Source organism: Chionomys nivalis, chromosome 3, assembly GCF_950005125.1.
Source record: "Chionomys nivalis chromosome 3, mChiNiv1.1, whole genome shotgun sequence".
In the NCBI taxonomy this organism is placed as follows: domain Eukaryota; kingdom Metazoa; phylum Chordata; class Mammalia; order Rodentia; family Cricetidae; genus Chionomys; species Chionomys nivalis.
The window spans coordinates 70,635,804-70,657,038 of record NC_080088.1 but is presented as its reverse complement, the minus strand read 5'-3'; the positions used below and the strand labels follow the sequence as shown (position 1 = coordinate 70,657,038).

Below are 21,235 nucleotides of genomic sequence, written 5' to 3'. Positions count from 1 at the left end.
TACAGCACTGCATATACCGAAGTTAGTTTCTGTGCGTTGTGTTTAGCCTTACGGTGGTGTAATCTTGGGCTATAACTTTCTCCAATTGTACATGGATGCATTGTGAGGCATGATACAAGCTAGTAATCATCTATAGTTCTAATGCCAAGGCAAATTCCCCAACATCTAGATTCATCCTGGCACCTCTTGCTGCCTTAAAACCCCTTTTCCACTTTAAGGTGGGGCCAGTAGATGAAACACAAAGGAGACAGAATCAGAACAATTTGGGGGTTCAGGAGCACATTGTCATTACCTCCTTTGGGACCTGGTGTATGCCTAAGGACAGAGGGTCCACTCTCTGCAGTTTCCTGGCACCGCACCGGGTGCACACATGAATTGCTTTGAAAAGGGATTAAAGTTGAACAACAAAGAGATAGGAGGGATTTTAAAGTCGGCTGAGTACAGACACCAGTTGGCTTGAGAAGAGGTGGGCCCAGACTTTTCTGACCTTTAACCTTCTGATGACATCACTTCAAGAAACAAAGCATTTCCTTCTCAACTTCACATGCACAGACCGGGCGTAGGAAACCATAAGACATAGAACTCGGTGGACGAGGTACCTGGAAGGCAGGTGGGGAGGCTTCTCTTGAGTACTTCGTTTGTCCAGGCCCCGTGTGCAGAACATGTATAGACACCTGTGTGGGTGAAAAGGTGAGAGTGGAGACAGAAAATAATTAAGTGGAATGTCCAGGAAATAGGTCTGGGTTCTCTTAATTACTCTAAATGTGGATCACTGCAGCCGGACGTCTCTGTACCCCCTCACCCTGCGAAGAAACTTTCTCTTCAGCTCTGAATTACTGCCCTCAGAATTAAACACCACACTCTTCAGCACCGCTCCACAGGCTCTGACAGTCTAACCCTGCTTACCTGAGGTAGCCTGTGCCCTCTGTGCTCCTGGCCCTGGCACGTGTGTCTGTCTCACAGGTCACAGAACCTCTGCTCACCAAGGTCGATGCTGCACACATGCCTCTTTCGCCTTTTTTAAAGCTCTTTAATAACCTGTATCCATGTCTACTGCCCAACTGGGGCCTGACAATTACTCCGTGAGCTATGGCTCACTCCCTGATTTAAAGGTGAGCATTGGAGATGTAGAGGAACTAAGAGACTGTTCCCTCAGTGACCCCATGCAGAGGGCAGACTTTCTCGTCTCCATGAGGGTTGTTCCCCTGTGGAGACCCACGAGTGATTCTGAGGGTATTGATGGTTTGAGTCCACAAGACCTCACTCTCGAGAGAAGTGGGGCATGCTTCTAATTATTTCTTCTTCTCTTTCCTCCCACACCTTCACTGTGACCAAAGGATTAGCTGCTGCTAGCCCTTGACCTTTGGCCTATGTGCTACCTCCTGACCCCAGGGGTGGAGGGTGGTGGGAGTGGGGGAAGGCAAGAACCTTGGCCAGAAACCATGCAGAGACCTGGACAGCAACAACTGTGGCTGTGTTTGGGTCTTGGTCTGGCACACATTGGATTTCCTGCTGAAAAGGACCGACTGCTTCTCATTCCCTCAGTCCATCTGACCTCTATGCGAGACGTAACAGGATGTCTCTGAAGGAAGCCCTACAGGGGTGCGACAACTTTACTGGGGGGCTTTGGTCTGGTCAACCCAAAGAGGAGGCAGAGAACAGTGGGGTCAGTCACAGTGGCTGTTTTCTAGAAATCCTAGCTCTAGCTCAGCACATAAGGGAATTAATTCAGGAAGAGTCCAGACTTCCTTGAGAGGCCCAACTCTTCCTGGGTTTTGTGATGTATGCATCTTTCATGTTCCTCCAACAGGCTCCATATTTTACTAGAATATTTTAAGAATTTCAAGGTGAGGGGCTGGAGAGATGGCTCAGCGGTTAAGAGCATTGTTTGCTTTTCCAAAGGTCCTGAGTTCAATTCCCAGCAACCACATGGTGGCTCACAACCATCTGTAATGGGGTCTGGTGCCCTCTTCTGGCCTGCAGTCATACACACAGACAGAACATTGTATACATAATAAATAAATATTTAAAAAAAAAGAATTTCAAGGTGAAAGAAAATAACTACCTTGGCTTTGGTCTTAGGATGACTTGAACGTGTCTAAACGGACCTACCACCTTGACCATCTGGGGAGCAAGGGTCAAATGCTATGCCTTATGGGACAGGACACTTTGTATCTCAAGGCCTTGCACATGTCTAGGCAGCCACTCCTTCTAGAGCTGTTTTACCCTCAGCCCGAGGCCCAGGAAGAAGGGGGTACCATTGGTATGGGGGATTTACCAGTGACATTGTGAAGCATCTTGTAATAGGGCTGCTGGCAGGAGTATCTTATCTCAGATTTGTACGTCGTGAGGTTGTTTCTTGTGGAGAAGGTCACCAGTCCATGTTTCAACCCTGCTGGGACTCCACAGTCTACAACTGAGAGAGAAGAAGTGTGACCCCCTTAGCTGCTGTTTGTTCTTCCTCTCAGGGTCACCAGAGCATCTATCTATCATCCCTAGATGTTCAGGTTATACATTACACCCATCTCCAGGGAGAAATATTGTATCCTATCCGACCGGTACCCCTGCACCTGTGCCATATACTGTCCGTATAGCTGGCATCTCCACTTTAGGTATCTCTCCATTACGGTCCTACTCTATGGTCAGCTCGCCTGCCCTGGTGTCAATTCGAGGGCAGGAGCAGGCCTGTGGAGATTTATGGGGACCAGAATTTCTCCCCCATCGTAGCCTCATTGACTTCCAGTTTGTTTTGCAATCTTCTCTGCTTCCATTGCCCAGGCACGAAGCCCACAGCTCAATGAGAAAATTCTGGCTGACCTAAACCAAGTCATCTTCCTTTTTTTTTTCCAGTCCCAACCACAGGCTGAAGAAGAACATTCAGTGTGCTCACATTGGAACTTAGTATTAAAATAACAAAACCAACCAAACAACCAAACAAACAGAACAACCCAGTTCCTACGTGAGTATACAGCTCCACCCTGCTGACTTCCTGCAGGCAGCTTATCTGTCACAAGGAGAGCCGTGATGGATGAACTTCCGATCTCCACCTGCTTGCTGTCTCCTCTGATAGTTGTTGGATACTGGGGCTGGCTATCCTCTTAGTATAGAACTTGACCACAGACGCCACCTCCGGGTGGTCTTTAGGAAGCTTGCTTGTCTAGCCACATTTTAGGTGAGTTGCTAGCCTGGATGGAACCCAGCATGTGTCAGCCTCGTCAGGACATCTTTTCATGGTTGCATCAGAGTCTGAGGACCCAATCTATTGGTTTCTTTCCAAGGACGAGGAAATGCTGCTTGTTTTTAAGGAAACCCTAATTCTACATAGAATAGTCTTCGTCAGAGTTGGAAAAACATGGGATTCCACAGCTGGAACAGGAACTGAGGCAGACCGCGTAGAACTTCCTCTTTGTGTTAGAGATAAGCAGAGGGGGAAGACTCACTGGTCCAAAGTCACCTAGGCAATTATTGCTGGAGTAAGAACTAGCCCTGACCTTGGATTCGGTGTTGTTCCAGTGAGTGGTACGAGCTGTTCCTGGACATCTGCTTTCTGGTTAAATAGTGAACATTAGCTGGCTGATGTGGACATTACCTGTCGATGTTGCCAGAGTTCTGGAAGAATTTCCAAAATTCCACCTCCCTCTCAAGTTGACCCACTGGGGAGAGGCAGCTAAGCTCTGAGCACCAGTCAGACAGTGTCGCTCAGATATTGTGGTTTTTAACCCTAGGACTTTAACTCACTTTTAGATTGACTGGAGTTACCTAAGTTACAATTTGTCTGATTACAGTGCCTTTCAGATTCGATAAAAGGGAATGAGGGAAGGAAGTTCATGTGGGTATTTCTTACCCAAAGGGGTCGTGTCCTTCAAGCCCCCTGAACAAATGACTTTCTTTGCATTGATAACCCAGAATACAGAGGCTTCTTTTCATTGATAACCCAGAATACAGATGTTCCTTTTCATTGAAAACCCAGAATACAGCGGCTCCTTTTCATTGATAACCCAGAATACAGATGTTCTTGCAATTCATGAGGTAAGCATATGAAGGTTAGCACCAGGATAACAAGAAATAGAAATTGCTATTTAAAACCCTAAGTAGATTAAAATTTACTTTCCTGATGAGACTTGAAGCCGACCTTCTACCTTTTGGAAATACCTTAGACTGGTACCTGGATACTAATATTACTGCTGCCTCCCTGAGCCTGCTGGAAGTTCCTTTAGTTTCAGTAAGCCTCCTGACTCAACTCTCCTGTCCCTCATGGGGGAACTGAATGCTTGGCTTGAGCGGTTGGTGTTGTAGGAGTTATTTTCTCAGGAGAGTGCATCCTTCACATTGCCCCAGGTATGTAACTCTACACACTGATACAGCTGCCTGAGAGAGGAGATGGCAAACAGAAAAGAGAGGGCCATGTCAGCTTGACTGTAGTCAGGGATAACGAAGCAACCTTCTACTCAAGTACAACATGACAGGGAGAAAGTGCTGTGTCTTTGAGAGGAGACAAACATCGCAAGAGCACAAAGGCTTCTTGCCCGACGCAATCAGTGTGTGTGTGTGTGTGTGTGTGTGTGTGTGTGTGTGTGTGTGTGAGAGAGAGAGAGAGAGAGAGAGAGAGAGAGAGAGAAACAGTGTCCCCAGCAGAGTAATAGGGTTTCTCCTTGTTCTGTGTTTGCCTCTGTCCTCACTCTGAGGACTTTCCAGAGGTCCTCGAGCTCCAGACAACACAGTTCCTGACAGGCTACAATGTAGCCTTGGAGATGATGATCAAATCTCTGAGACTGGGACATCCAGACTCCTAACTGCTGGAGCAGTCAGTGCACACCAGTGTTAGCTGCCATCTTTGTGGTAGCTTCTTAGCTACGGAAACGAATGCGCCCTCTCTTTGTCTTTGGCCACTTCTACATCCTGGAGTCAGAATATTCTCTCCTCCTCTTCCTTAGCCTGCTCTGCTCACCACTCTGGTATAAGCTGTGTCATTCCACATCTTGTCTCTCTGATTGTTTCTTGCTGCCATTATGTTTCTAGCAAAACATCTTTCTTGACTTAAACTCTAAACATGCTTTCCTTAGTTCATGGGCGTCTTAGAGAAGCCCTATATCAGCATCTGACACCGGTACAACCTTCCTAGCCTCATCTCTTTCCCTCAGTACCTTATACTCCAATGTCATCAGACTCTCCAGCAATCCATGTCCTTATTACAGGCATCGTCTGTGCCACCCCTGATACCTGGGCACTGGGTTTCCATATCACCACTGCTTCTTCCTAAAAGGGTTGTAGCCCTTCTAACTGGACAGGTCACATTCTTCTGTCCTTGAAATTATCACTCACATCTCTCACGTGATACACATCTCATATTCTTTGTTATTACAGTTGCTTGAACACATATCAAATCTTACTCTTACATAAGGATTGTCGAGACTGTGGACGGGCAAACATTTGCCCAGATGACACTTGTCTTTAGTGTTCATCCCATCTCTTCTATCAAGGGCACCTCTACCCTAAGACAGCACCTCACTCTCCAGACTGCCCATCGTCCACACTTGCAGAATCCTGCCCTCATTAAGTGACCATCTAATCATTAGATTGGGAAGTCATAGACTAAGAAGCAGGGCCTCTCTGCTATGTGTACTCTGAGCAGGCAGACATTGTCTTGTGGATCCCAGCGTGTGTGCTGATATGCCTCCGCTCTTTCTTCACTGTCCTAGTTACAGCCCTCACCCCAAGCCGAGGACCACTGCCTCCAGATGCGACTGATGCTCATTCTTTAAGGCTTTTAATCGACGAGTTTTAAGAAACACAAAACGTGTAAGCCCCAGTAGTAAAGAGCCTCAGAGAGTAGAATTTCAGCCCGAAACCGTACAGCATGGGAAATACACATTCTGAATGAGAAAACATTCAGATTCTCAAAAATCCACACTCGGTGTTATTATTCATTTTATAAATGCATGGTTGTTAAGACAATAGTAGAACCCCAAAACTTGAAAGCCATTAAGTAGTTGGCATCCTGACCCATTTAAACTTATAGCATGGAGTTGATCAGCAGCCAGAGTCCATGTTGATCTTGAACATATGATTGTATATTAAATTTGTGTTTCTCGACACAAGGACTTATTCTCCTTTGAGACAAGTACAGTTTTCTTAGAGATTAAAAAAATCACCCATTGTCTTTTCATTGCTTTTTGGAGTTCATCTGAATGGTGGGGATATCATCAAGAGGGAATTTGTTCTCATGAAGGCAGCACTTTCCTCTGCTGAGGCGCAGCTACCAAGCTCAGCATCCCTTCTAATCCACACTGAAGTGAGCAATGGAGTGTCGGTGGGTGGGGCTGGGTGGGGTAGCTCTGGGTTTGGAGGGGGGGTCTTGGTAAATAATCCATTCCTTGATGTCTGCACTGTGGGGGATTCCCGTCATTGTCATTCACTCTGTCACTGGCTCTGACTCGGATTCCTTCTCCAAATCGATCTCGCTCTCTGCCACCATGGTGAAGTCATAGTAGGATCAGGAGACAAAGGGAAGGAAGCAGAGAGAGAGAGAGAGAGAGAAGGGGGGAGAAATAGAGAGAGAGAAAATGAAGAGAGAGAAAAGTTAGCAAGCAAAGCAGAACTAGTTCATGCAGGAAATACAGAAACCACTCTACCAGAACACAAAGAATGCAGTTTAGGCACAGCCAGTGTGAAGGACAGTTTGGGATTGCTGAATTTGTATCACTCTGAGAATTTGCATAGTCTTACATCCTGGCTCCTGATGAAGATGAAATTCTGCCCCTGGCTGGGAGCTTTGCATTCATCTGGCCACAATGCTTATTTGACAGATGGCATTCGGAGGATAGCGGGACTTGTCAGCACAAAGTGGAGGCAGGGCCAAGACAAGAGCCCATAATTCCCACTTCCTGGTCTTCTGTACATTTTTATCGCTTTTCCTTTTTTATCTTTTAGACAGAATATCATGTGGCCTAGACTGGCCTTGAACTCACTGTATAGCTGAAGATGACCTTACAGGCCTATCTTTCTGCCTCTGTTCTCCATCTCTGGAGCGCTGGAGTTGCAAGCATGTGCTGCCATGCCTGGCTGAGTCCAGGCTGGGGACTGGATCCAGCGCCTCTGCTACACACTCCTTAGTCCCACCTTGTGTACTTCTGGTCTGCCTCCAACTCCTCCCTGCATGTTCCCAATGATTCAACCTGCCTGCCTTCCCTGTGAGTCTTCCCTGGTTCCTAGCAGAGTACAAGGTACCCTCAGATGCTCAAAGATGCTGGCTGTGTGCTAACAAGAGCTGTAACAGTCCTAATCTAGTTTAATGCGAATGAATTGGGTCAACTCTTAAGTGTAAAATGATAGGCTGTTCCGTGGCTTTCTAGCATAGGTCACAGCTGGGCGATGGTGGCGCACGCCATTAATCTCAGCACTCGGGAGGCAGAGGCAGGCGGATCTCTGTGAGTTTGAGACCAGCCTGGTCTACAGAGCTAGTTCCAGGACAGGAACCAAAACCACAGAGAAACCCTGTCTCGAAAAAAAAAAAATTACAATATAGCATAGGTCACAGAAAATGATGCTGTCAGATATGACCTTACTCTGTCAACATGTCCATTATATAACCCACGTGTTCTGCCAGGGAAACGTACTAATAGAACTTTCTGCTTTCCAGAAATATGAGACAGAGTATGAAACCCCTGCCCGCCAGTGGCAGTGGGGTGTGTATATAACCAAGTGCTCTTCGCATTTGAATGTATTTCTGGTTCTCTACAGAGTGTGTAGTAACCCAGCTAGTTCTCACCACAGTCTTGATCAGGGAGGATGAGGCCAAAAGAGTATGAGTAAATTAGCTAGGCCCACCCCACCTGCTAGAATCTACATTTAAAGTCACAACTTCCCGACTACAGAGTGCGGTTCTGTCCTGAGCACCGAACACTTCACCGATCTTCAGAATGATCCTTGCTTTTGCTCTGCAGGGGACCTAGCTCAGAACTCAGTCACACTGTGCATGGGCCACCTACTGGAGGAGCATCTGAGGTCCTCAGGCTAGACCTTGTCCTTACCACCTGAATTCTCTACAGAAGTCTGCATTGGCATTCAGTAGCTGCTGACCTTATTATAAAAGGCCAGTTTTCTCCCTTCATAGGACTCGGCCACCACCCTTTACCACATGAGAAAGGAAACAAGTCCATTCTGGTTTTAGTCCTCCTGCCAGGATTCCTTGGGCACAGAGGGAAGGGATCTGTCTGAATGCCAGATGGGAGCTCTTTAGGAGAAAGGAAAGGGGAAAGACCCGAAGGTCATGAAACAGGCACCGATATGACTGACATAATATCTGGACTTCTCATTCTTCCTCTAAAGCAAGTCCCGAGCCTCCTTCCCCCACCCTGACTGTCATACAGTTATACATAGTTGCTAAAATCATGGTCCAAACTTTCACATTTGAAATTCCAAGAGTATGGGACTAATGGAGTAGTAACTGGAAATCTATATTCTCATTAAAAACTCAATAGCCAATTTACGTGGATTATTCCTCTCTAGACCCATTGGCACATGTTCTAGAATGAAAGCAAGTCTGAAACAGAGCAAGTCTGAGCTCTCTTACAGCAAAAGATCTTGCTCACGGTCATGTAATATGTTAGGGGGCCACGAGGCAAGAAGTCTGGGTCACCAGAGCAAGTGTCCTCTACTTCATACAGGTCCTCTGTGCTCACCCCACAGCCCTCCCTAGGCATCCCTAAGTCACCAGCTGACCCAGAAGACTTAGAGGGGGAGTGGCCGGCATGGAGACTTTCGTCATCACTTGACTGACACCACACATGGGCGCCAAACTAGTTTCTCTAACGAGCAATTCCTGAGCTCAGGCTCATTTTAGACCTCAAGGAATACAGTCCTTTACCACATTTAGTACCCTTTCTGCGGGTGGAGAGGAAATTTTGTGTTTGGAAAGTAAGCCAGACAGTTCAAAAAACCTGTGTGTGTGGTGTGTGTGTGTGTGTTTGTGTGTGTGTGACTCTGAAATCTTATTTCTGAAATGGGCTCTCATATTCCTTTGTTCTGCTCTTATATGACATCCTTCCTAGAGAGACCTGGCAAGGCTTACAACCCTGCACGGTCCCAGCTCTGACCCCAGCACGAGGAAATGCATCATTGTAGCCCATCTCTTACTTTTACAGGTGGGGATCTTGTTACTCCATGTTCCGTCTTTCAGACATTCAATCTGGAACGTATCCATTATCTCACTATCCTGAGTAGAAACACAGAAGGGAATAGGAAGCAGGAGGGAGTGTATTAGAACACATTTCCTAGCAAAGATAACTCTGACCTCAAACCTATCTTTAACTGGGAATTCCACCCAGGATCCCCAAAGGCAAACTTGCCCATAACCCAAGAGACAGTTGTTCGCCTGTCACCCCCATTTATACTCGGGAAACAGGCAATTGCCACTAGAGAAAATGCTATAGTTTTGGCTCTAGTTTGAGAGCAAAGCTTCTCCAGCTTGAGCTAGCAGACAGTGTCACCTAGAGAGGGCCAGCGGAGGCAAACTGCTGCTCCTTGCCACCAGTTCGGTCCGGCTGACCTACCCAAGGAGCCATGGTTCTAACAAGCTCCTAGGGGCTGCTGCTGCCGACCCAGCCCCTTCCTGAGGGCAATTCCTCCAGAGCAGTGGGTTTCTAGCCTGGCTGTACAGTGGAATCACCTGGAGAACATAAAGATCCCAACCACTGGCTCCAGTCCCCAGTCTCCGTACACGGGGACTGTACTTCCTTACTCCTGTTGTTCTGGAAGGAGGGTAGCTGCACCACCATGCTGGATGGTAGGAATTAGAGGAGTGCCCATCGGCCATCTTTACAACCCCTGCTCCTCCTTCAGCACTAACCCCCTCCACCTCTGATGACCTTTGTTAAGGTCATTGTCCCTAAATATAGAGCCATATGGTCCCATATTTTTTTAAAAAAATCAGGACAACTCATGCCCCGATGTACAACTTTTGTGTTGTGTCCCAAAGAGAGGTGGCTAGAATGCATCGTTTAGAATTTCTGGAGTTTTGAAACACTCAGTAGGATGCTAGGACATGCTGAGCTGGCCTTATGGCAGCTCCTACACCATGGGGGGCTCTGAACAACTCTCCAGCCTGCTCACTCCTCCTCCCAGGCAGGGTTCTGCACCTTCAGCACTTTGTAGCCCATGTCACAGCTGATGAGCGCTTGGTCTTTGAAGGAGTACACGGCTTGCGAGGGCTCGATTTTCCCGAAAAGAGGAGGCTGTAGCTTTGGGCACTCATTTCCTGGAAGGAAGCAAATGAAGAGACATCGGGGGAGAAATGAGAAAAATGACAGCCAAGAGCTTCCTATTGGTTTGAAATTTGTGCCCTGGCCTTTTTCTCTACTGGCTACTCAGGATAACCACAGTCTCCTTTTCTTCCCAGAACACTAAGGGACTGTGTTCTGATGCCTCTGCTTCTCTTCAAGGGGCTGATCCCAACAAGAGCCTCACTAGGTTTAGTCCTGACACCTTCTCAGGGACAAACCTTCCTTTGTTAACTTTCTGTCACTCCTCTCCCCGCGTGGCAAGGCAGACAGAGCCAGGCCTCCGGGTTCTATGACAGTGATTAGTTATTCCTCATTGGGGTCTACCCTCTTTACCTTCAGTTATTACAGACTTAGACACAGAACTCCCTCTGAGTTTGAATCAGGACTAGCTGCTATGGAGAACTAGGGATTGGGGCCACAGGCTGTGCCAGGCCAGGAACTCACATAGAGCCCAATCTCTACAAAACTCCGGGTCCACAAACTCCCATGCCAGACTTGGAAACAGACGGCCAGGGTTGGGTGGTCCTCTCAGCTTGATGAATCTCCACGTGAGAGAAAAGAGAAATGGTGTTTTCAGTCTCTCTTCGGGGTGCTCAGGGGTAACCAGTTGAGTATAAGCCCATTCTCCCTGTGCCCATCCCCCACTCGTAGTGGGAAACTTAGCCAGGAGGTAGCCTGTACCTTGGTTCCCAGTTTCTCAAAGTCCTCAGAAGAGTGGGCCTGTAGCTTGGACTACATCCATCCTCCCTCAAGAGCCCTCTTTGTGAGCAAGGAGCACAGTGGCTCAGGATGACCTGGGAAAGGAGAAAGCTTACCTGCTGCTCTGTAGGAGAGCCTCCAGCCTCTGTTCTCTCCTGAGTTGTCGCTGCGGAATAGGATCTGAACACTGTGACTCTGGGTGCTGATTGGCTCTGGGGATGTCTCTCCACAGAAGGGCCCCCATACTTTTGGACCAGCTTTAATCTATCGGGGGGGGGGGGATCATATCTGAGTGATTCAGGCAGAATAGTGCTGGAATTTTCTGGAAACTCTAATGCAAATCCATAGTATACACTCTTGTTTGTAGACTTAGCGATTACCAAATGGTTTTATGTCCATTTCTGTCATAATTTTAGTGGCCTTTGGAGTTAACAAAGTAAGCCAGTGCTGCTGTGACTACCAATGAACATCTTGTGGGCAGTCTTGTACAGTGCACAGCATAGGGGAGGGTCCCACTCTCAAAAAATCTGTAGTCTACTACAGTGACTAACAATAATTAAACAAAATCATTATATATAATAGGAACATGGCCATATTTTATAATTCCAGTATTAGAGTATATGTAATCTATAGAAGTCACCATTTGTGTAATAGAAGCATAGTAACAAAATAAAGCGATCACAATGATGAAATGATGTTTGGTCTGACACATGGGATGAGTAGAAGAAATCAGAAAAACAGCATATTTTTCCTGTTATTTTCCAGGCACAAAGTCACAGTATATGTAAAAAAATCAAGGTCAAGGGTGGGAAAGATCTTGGCAGGTGTGAAGAGCAGGAGAAGCTGGAACAGAGGGAGTGATAGGAGGTGAGGATGGACAGACTGACAGGGGTCTATGGTGTCTTCAGCAACAGGGCCTTATCATTTAGTTCTGCAGGATAGCAAAGAGCAAATGAAAGTAGCCTGTTTCTTTCATCAGGGTAATATGGGATCTCTCTGAACCAACAACATGAAGGGTGGTACCCTATACCTGCCATTGGGCTCTTTGTTGGATAGCTATGGCTTCTGGAAGGAGTGTTATTCACCTATATTAGGTGATTTCATTTGAACTCCCGTGCATATAACAGGTAGGTAGGTAGGTAGGTAGGTAGGTAGGTAGGTAGATAGATAGATAGATAGATAGATAGATAGATATAGATAGATAGATAGATGATAGATAATATGAAGTTTCTAAATTAGTGTGTTTCCATATGGCTTTTCCAAGCATCTTTAGTGTTAGTTATCCCTTCTGTCTTAGTTAGGGTTATTATGCGGTGATTGAACACCACAAACAACAGCAAACCAGGGAGGAAAGTATTTATTTGGCTTACACTGTCACATCACTGTTCATCTTTAGAGAGAGTCAGGACCAGAATTCCAACAGGGCAGGATCCTGGAGGCAGAAGCTGATGCAGCGGCCATGGAGGGGTGCCGCTTACTGACTTGCTCCCAGGGCTTGCTAAGCCTGCTTTCTTATATGACCCAGGACCACCAGCCCAGGGATGGCACCGCCCACAATGGACTGGACCCTCCTCCATTGATCACTAATTAAGAAAATGTTCTACAGGCTTATCTAGTACCCAGTCTTAGTGGAGGCATTCTCTCAGTTAGGGTTCTCTCCTTGCAGATGACTCTCCTGTGTCAAGTTGACATGAGATTAGCTAACACACACGCCATCCCTCCTCTGCCTTGCTCTACTAAATCACTTAAACCTCTCTCCCACCCTATCCTTTCTTCCCAATATCCCTTTAATCCCCATTCTGCCTGTCCTCTGCTATCTACCCTCCCTTAAGATCTTATTTCTCACCCTGGCATGACCTCTTTCTACTTTCCTGGCCTCTATAGTTACTCTAAATGAACCGCACATATCTAAAGATTCAAGTTAGCATCCACATGTGAGAGAGAGCGTGTAATACTTGTCTTTCTAGGACTGGGTACTTCACTCAATGGTGTTCCCCAGTTGCAGCCATTACCATTCAATTATTGCATCTTTCTTTAGAGCGGAATAGAATTCCATGGTGCATGTGCACCGCGTTTTCCTTATCCATTCATCAGGCATCTAGGCTTTTCCCATGTCCCAGCTGTTGCGAATAGAGCAGCATCCATGGGTTTCATGGGTGAACAGTTATCTCTACAGCAGGACATAGAACCCTTTGAACAGATACCAATGAGTGACCTAGCTGGGTCCTATAGTCGTTCGGTGTCTAGCTTTTGGGGAGCTTCTATGCTGATCTCCATAATGACTGTATCAATTTACATTCCCACCACCGTGAACAAGTGCTCCTCTTTGCTCACAGCTTCACAGAACTTTTTGTCATTTGTTTTCTGGACCTTAGCCTTTCTGGCTGTGGGAAGATAAAAATATCCCAAAGTAATTTTAATTGGCATTTCTCAAACGGCTAAGGGTGTTGAACACTTAAAAATTTTGTTTCAGTCATTTGTATTTCTTCCTTTGAGAGTTCCCTATTCAGGTCCAGTTTTAAAAAGTTGGGCCGTTGCTTTTCCTTTGTGTTTAGCTTTTTTAGTTCTTTGTATATTCCAGACATTAATCCTGGGTCAGACATGCAGCAAGCATTGTATTTGTTCCCATACTGTTGCGGCCTCTTTACTAGATCTGTGGTTTCCTTTACTGTACAGAAGCCTTTAGGTTTCAGAAGGCGGACAAGAGGGACCCTTCAGGGACCAATACAGAGGAAAGTGAGGACAGCTCTTTCACCAGTGGAACTTGAGTCCTGCAAAAGTTAGGAATAAAATCCTGCCACCAGCTTAGACGAGCTTGGAAGTGGTTTATTCCCCAGAGCCCAAAGGTAAGAACCTCATCAAATGGCCACCTTGGTTTCAATCTCACGAGAGTCTAAGCAGAGAGCCAATAGAGCCTTAGGGACTTCTGGTCTACCCAACATGTGATAATAGTTGCTGCAAGCCCTTATGTTGGGAGCAACTTACTCCACAGCAACACAAACATGCCCTGTGTCACAAACATTCCTGCTGTGTCATCTGCAGCCAAGCTCCCTCTTAGCTTCTGACTCACTAGGGGGCAAGCCAGGCTTGATGTTCTCGAGCTTTCTTCACACTGCTGGTATCTCTCCCTCAGACTTCCCTTTCTGAGCTCATTGGTAGCCCTGCTCCCCCTGCATAGCTTTCAGAAGCCATGGGCTCCAGTTCCTATTGCTTTTGTTTTTTGAGTTGCTCAGTATCCTCATGGCTTAGATTAGCATCTGTGTATATACTTGGTGGCACCTTTATTTCTCAGGCTCAGCATCTCCCTTGAAATCAGAACCCAATATTTGGCCTGGCTCAGTTGCTTTATCTGGTAGTGTAGGTACTTCTGATTTTAACCCCTTCATATCTGAGAACTATTCCTCTCACTATCCCAGTCAAAGTTCAAAATTCGGTTACCTTGCATTAGACTTACAACATAGAATAATCTCAAATGGAGTGATTATTGGCCTTAGACATTTTCTTCCCCCATTATTACCTTTATAATTGTCTCTTCCCTCAAACAGAACCACCTCCATAATGTGTGGGATCTACCAAAAACAAAAACTACGAGCGCCTTGTTCAGGATATATTAAGAAGCTCAAAGTGTCTACAGCACATTAAACCAAGCATGAGTCTTTTCTGAGTGTAAAACTCCATGCATCTGTACAGGGTGTACTCCATAATGCTGAATCGGGCTCAGGGGACCTTCCTAAAGTATAGGTTTGCCTTTGTAATTCTCTACCTCATATCACCCTAATGACCAGGGTGCCAGTTTGAAATCAGAGGAGACCCCAACCAAAATAATGTTTTAAATAATGGCATGCTGGGAAGCTAGTGACTTTGCTCCCTATACAAAGGGAAGACGAAAAGCCAAAAGCCCAGAACATTGTTTGTTTGGTTTTTCACCCAACTGAGCCAAGATGCTTCAGCATCCTTGGGACAAGCAGCAGTTTCAGGGTTACCTTAATGTAGTCATATGGACAGGGCACCTCAGGATGGTCCTCGATGTCAAAAATGTCCTCAAACTGCAGACTGACCATGAAGCCCTCCTCCAGATCAATGGTATAAGAACATTCAGAGCTCTTGGGGTAAGGGTTGGGGTAATCAGGACTAGTGATGGTACCGGTCCTCTGGGTAAAGAGATTGCCACTGCATTCCACTGTAGAAAACAGAACAGAGAAAATGGCACTCCATTGGCACAGACACAGCCAGCCCTTGATCATCTGCCACTGTGTAATCTTTATGGTGTTCCCAGGAGGTAGGCAGAGAAGGAATCCCCATTTTACTGAGAGACTGAAACTCTGGGGAGGGTAGTGGTCCCTCCTCCACCCCCTTGTGGAAAAAGACTCAGCTGTAGACTTCCTAAGTCTCTCTCTATACGGGGCTTCCCTGGATGATGCCCCTTGCCATGGGATCCTCTGGCAGGGACAGGCGGCCACTCTGAGAATGAACGGCTTTGAGATGGAGGGGCGGGTACTGCATCTAGACCTCTTTGGCTTGTGCTCCCTCCTTTGCCTGTCTGTCTCTTGGGTCTCTGCTCAAAGCCATTCTTGATCCTCACCTAAGAAAAGTCCCTCCCCCTCCCACAACACACCCTCACTGCCCAGCCTGTCTTTCTTTTGTTGACTGCCCAGTCTGTCTTCTCTGACGTCACACACTCGACGACATCATGTCACACACTCAGTTACTCTCTCCCACCCCCTCCTAAACTGAGTTATGTGAACCCAGGATTTTGATTTTTGTTTGTTTGTTTGTTTCTGCTATCCAACATCCAGCTTCCTGAAAGCCTCACCATGACTTAGCCCACTATAGATCTGCTGAACCTTGGTCCCTTGGGTCGGCCCATCCCAGGCTTGGCATGCCTGTGCTTTGTAAGTCTTTGTTCATTGTGCTCATTTTGCAAATGAGAAAACAGTAGCCCGGAAGGGCAAGCATGACTCACGTAAAGTTCCAACAAGAGCTGCAGAAAGAGGCCTCCCCAGTCAGCATCTGCTTTCACTTTCTCCCTCACGCATCCTCATGGGTCAGTCTCAGCCCTGGGAGGACTAGGGATGGTTTGGAGGAGGGGAAGTCTTTCTCTTCATATTCACAGTGCACAGGTAGGCATGGGGTTTGTTAACAGGTGCACAGCATATTGGTAGTATTTTCTCCAAAAGGTTCCCAGGGTCAGGGTGAAAAGAAGTGAGAAACCTTGACTCCATAATTCTCTTTGAGAAAATTGCTCTTGAAAACTACTGCCTCATGTTAATGGATTTATATAGGAGGCACACGGCTTTATTCAGCAAGTTTTGAAGGAAGAAGTAAAGAACTCCTGTCTCCAGGTTTGGCTTCCATCCTTGAGCCTTCTCCAAGTGGGATCCTGCCCTGGGCCATACTAACCCAATTCCCAAACTGTCCTAAGTTCTACTACACCTCTGAACGATTCTAGGATCTGTTCTCCCTGTGTGGGCGAACTTCTCCATATTCCTTCACTTCTGTCAAGGGACACAGTTGTCACATCTCCAGGCCAGCTCAGGTCTGGGGATGCTGTGACCATGCTTCCTTTATGCAAGCATAGCAAGTGTCACATTGACTTTATCTAAACACCAGAGTGTCTGCAACTGTTGCACAGTGAGCCTGGGGATTCCTCCTGGCTCACCATCTCTGACCCAACCTGAAGTGGCAAACAGAAGCCGTGGTGGTAGGTGATGATTCAGCAATGTAGGAATGAGTCACTTCCGTGCTATCTTTACCCTCTTTCCTCCTTTGTCCTTTGGTCTGAGGCTTTAAGCCCTGTCAGAGAGTGACAGAGGTGCTACCAAAGCAAAGAGAAAACGGAACCTTTGGTTGAATTTATGGCTTTTAGAGAAAGGACTGGAAAACCCAGGTTTCCCATGGCTTGGTCAGGTTGGTTACTTGCAGTAGGAGGGGAGACAGAAACCCGTAGAACAGACTTTGTGCCTAGGAAGGTCAGCCTGACTTCAGAGTTGCTTGTATGCTCCTCTGACAATTAGACCCCAGACTCTTAGTGGGGTGAGCACCTCAGTATATATCCACACAGTATGTGTGTGTATCTCTGGCTTCATTTTTTTTAGTGTTTTCTCTCTTTTCAGTCTCTCTCTCTCTCTCTCTCTCTCTCTCTCTGTCTGTCTATCTGTCTGTCTCTGTCTGTCTGTCTATCTGTCTCTCTCTCTCTGTCTGTCTTTGGGTATATGTTTGTGTGTGTAAATACGGGTGTGAATACCTGAGTATATGGCACAGAGACCAGAGTTCAATGTCAGGGATCTTCCTGGGGTACTCCACCTAAGTTCGGGAGCAGGTCTCTCACTGAACCTGGAGCTCACTGTTCCAGCTCCGTTAGACTAGATGGCTAGCAAGCTCTTCGGATCTACTTGTGAACACCGGAATTACACACACGCACCACCAAGGCCAGTTTCCACATGAGTGCTGGAGTTCTGAATGCAAGTTTTCATGTGTGTGCAGCAAGCTCTTTACCCACTGAGCCATCTCCCCAGGCCTGACTTATCTTTTTCATTGTATGCACTATGGATCTGCGTCTCAGCTAATCTTCCTGAAACATGTGACATATCATGGCAAAGCCCAGAGTCACCTTTGGCCCTACCTCGGCAGGTCCTGTTGTCTGTGTGGAGGATGTAGCCGAAGCGGCAGGAGCAGTAGTAGCCACCGATATAGTTGTGACAGTAGTGGTCGCAGGAAAGTTCTTCATCTTCTCTCTCCTTGCATTCATCGACATCTGTGGGGCAGGCAGAGCCTCTCATCAGTCACTGTACACGTGATGATTAAGCCACACTTACAAAGCACTTAAGGGCATTCATTGTTTGGGGAGAGTCATGCTTGTCTTTCATTTGATGCTGTGTAAAGCCCAGAGGTGGCCATTATCTATCTCCCTTTGTCAAATTAGGTAAGCAGAATCCAGAGAAGTTAGGCAACTTCTAAGATCGCAGAGAACTAGGTCTGAACCTAGGCAATCTCAGCCTTGGTAGAGGTGATCGCCACATCTTGGTTACAATAATTATCACACTCCATGCCAGTCTTAGCACCCTCACCCTCTGGATGATGAAACTGAGACAGAAAACTCAGGACTTGAAGAACTTGGCTCACCACCGCAGCCCCACGCCCTCTGTCCCCGTATAGATCAAGTCCTATCCTAGAGGTTCGCACATCTACTTCTTTTATAGAAACACACAAACGGCCAGTACGTATACAAAAAGATGTCCGCCATTATTAGCCATCAGGGGTTACAGTTTAAGCCACACATATTCACAAGGGTAAATAAAAATGAGGGAGAAAAGACTGACAACATTTAACATTGAGGACATGGAGCCATCAGAAATGTCACACACTGTTTTACAAATGACATAATTATTTGGAGAAAATCTGACAATTTCTTGGAAGACTAAACACAGCTGTGCTCAAACCGGCAATTCTGCGTCTAGATATTAACCAATAAATAGGAAAACATATGTTCATAAAAAGGTTGAAGGAACCTTTATTAAGAAGTGAAAAAACAAAGTGAAGCCCATGTGTCTCTCAATGGGAAAATGGCCACGCCCCCCCCCAAAAAACCCCAAACATTACAGTATATTCATGCATTGAAACATAGTTCCATCAGGGAGCTAACCCAAAATAAATGAATCTTAGAAACATTATGCTGAGCAAAAGGACAATCATGTTCCCGCTATATTTTCTGGGTGTTTACTTATGTGACATTTTGGAGGCCAAACTAATCTATAGAAGAAGAAAGTCAACCATTGTTTACTGTGAGGGATCTGGGGGCAAGGAATTTAATTGGACAAGAACACAAGGAACTTTCTGGCAGATAGTGAAGTTTAATGTGTGTTAAATGCATGCTTAAGATGTGTTCATTTCATCATATGTGCATTCTACAGCCAAACAAAACATTGCTAGCAGGCGTTGAACTAGGAAGCACTATAGTGATGCCTGTCACTATCCTGCAATGTCTCAAAAAAGGTAAACTGTTGGATGAATGGTGGCTAGCTTCATGGATGGATCTGTGGTCCATGGAATAAATGCAACAAGCTACTGGAAGCAGAATCCATGGGGTGGGTGCACAGGTGTTGGTCGAGGAACGAGCACGAGGCAGTTTCCATCTCCAGGGATGAAGGGACGCATGATGATGAGGTGACTTACCTACAGCCATGTAGTGGGCATCAAAGCCGGTGAATCGCTCCTCATTGGAGAAATCTGAGCGGAAAGTGACGGACATGAAGGAGCCAGGGGAAAGAACCACCTCCTGGCCGGGGGTCTGCTCCGTGTCAGTGGTCTCCCTGCCACAGAAGGTTGCCAGCACCTGATCTTCTGTTTCTACCTTTGGGGATCAAAGGGGACAGGAACAAGATGAAGCCTTCCCCTCTCAGTCTCTCTCCAGATCTCCAAGAAGACAGAGGGCAGAGATGCTGGGAAACTCAAAGAGAGGAAACTAGAGACTCTGAGATAGGAGGCAGATGGGGCTTGGGTAAGTGAATGTGGCCACCTGGTCACCTTCTTCTGGTCTGGTTCGTTCCCTCAGCAGGTATGTGTCATTATTGCCAGCCAGGTGAGTTGTTCACTGGAAATGATTCAATGAGAATAAAAAAAAAACAAAAAAACAAAACAAAACTAGATAATCTCACAGGCGGGTTCTATATTCAGCAGGAATTTAACCACACTTCCAGGGAAAGGAAGCGACACACAAAAGGTCATTCACAGTGCATCCAGTGTGTGCCTGCCACGGAACGAAGCGTGGCGAGGTGGGGCGATGAGCGAAGAACAAGGCTCAGTGTTATTCACGGGATCGCGGCGTTCAGATGAACAGACGCGCAGAGCGGTGATAGTGTGACAGGAGAATTCACAGAGGCAGTTGAGGGTGAAGGGTTCCCCGTGAAACATAAACTACAGGATTTTAGGGGTGTTTGGGTTTTAGTAGCCAGTTCACCGGGGCATGGAATAGAATCTGGCACATAGTTATTTATCCAATAAATATTTGCTAACAGGGACTAAAGCTTTGAGACACAGTGTGAGGCCCGTGAGGAGCCAGGGGGTCAGTGAAAACTGGAGCAGGCAGATGTGCTGGGAAGGACACTGCAGCTCCTTGTGGTTGACCTTTGACGACGTCAATGCTGTAAACGGAAGACACTAAAAACTTTGCAATGAGAATCCGTGTACTCGTAACGATATTTAATAGATAGTCCTGAAAAAATTAGCAACAGTCTTTTGGAGGCATCCAGAAATTGCATGCATGTACATGTAGTGGGATCAGTGCAAAATTTCCCTACTTAATTAAAGAATTCCTTCCTTTGGAAGGGCCAGGGACCCTATGTGTATTTGGAGGCCAAAGCAGACGTAATCTATTGGTTGCTTAAAGCTGGATTTCTGTCTTGTCCGGGGAAACAGCTGGTTGGTGTAGTTCATTGACTATGCACATTTAACCTACTTCCTTACTCCTGCCCTGTGGCCTTAAAATTCACTTGATCCCTTTAAGCTTGTGTTGTTTGTAACATCTGCATTGGTGTTTTAACCAAGCTACAGGAGAAAGTCCTACGGAGAGCAGTTTCTGCCACTAAAGGGAAGGTCTCAAAGCCTGTCTGTCTCAAGTGGCTTTTAATAAGCCCATTGTTCTGTTCCTTAGCACAGTATGGCAGAATATCTTGACATTTGACACTTCTGTTTTGAGACTAATGGTTTATTTATTTAAAATAAGAAGGAAAGCAATTTGCCCTGGCAACAAAACACAGGGACAATTAATCACTAATGTGGGGAACTGAAGTGTAAACAGGAGATGAGCTCATGGCTTTGCTATTTGTTCTTTCTGCAGATAGTCGCGATCTCCCACAGCCTCTGACTGCAGAGGATGCCTTTCTTCACCCAGCTCCAACCCCACTCCTCTGCTTCCCAGCTGCCTTGCTATTGAAGTTAATGGGGTGTTCCAGATAACTGAAAGTTTTCTATCAGTAACCCTTAAAAGTCTTTTCTATTAAGCGGGGTTCTTCCTTTCAAAGGGGTGTTTTTTTTTATCTGAATTACTATTTTCTGAATTTATGCACACGAAGCTTTCCTTGGTGAGCTCAGACATCACAAATGTCAAACGTCATGACACTACATTAAAGTGGGACCATCGGGGATACTGAGTCAAGCACTGTTCGCCCTGCCTGCCTGGCGCATTGCTCAGCCGTTGCGGTGTTTTATGCCTTCATTCTGAAGTGTTCTATTTTGTATCTTTCAATCAGTGTAGTAGC

General features: G+C 46.3%; 1 protein-coding gene across 3 annotated transcripts in view; it reads right to left on the bottom strand.

Annotated features, from left to right (window-relative positions):
* Masp1 (MBL associated serine protease 1) overlaps positions 1 to 21,235 on the bottom strand; it is a 64,943-nt gene that overhangs the window by 19,825 nt on the left and 23,883 nt on the right. For 2 of the 3 annotated variants that reach the window (XM_057764465.1, XM_057764466.1), the window contains 8 exons: positions 19,152 to 19,329; positions 17,602 to 17,733; positions 14,963 to 15,159; positions 11,096 to 11,243; positions 10,137 to 10,255; positions 9,136 to 9,214; positions 2,279 to 2,416; positions 600 to 674 (listed from right to left, as the gene is read on the bottom strand). In XM_057764465.1, the coding sequence (XP_057620448.1) occupies positions 600 to 674; positions 2,279 to 2,416; positions 9,136 to 9,214; positions 10,137 to 10,255; positions 11,096 to 11,243; positions 14,963 to 15,159; positions 17,602 to 17,733; positions 19,152 to 19,329 (1,066 nt within the window). Of the gene's footprint in view, positions 1 to 599; positions 675 to 2,278; positions 2,417 to 5,918; positions 6,466 to 9,135; positions 9,215 to 10,136; positions 10,256 to 11,095; positions 11,244 to 14,962; positions 15,160 to 17,601; positions 17,734 to 19,151; positions 19,330 to 21,235 lie in introns of those variants that run through there. The other variant, XM_057764467.1, reaches the window with a different exon arrangement.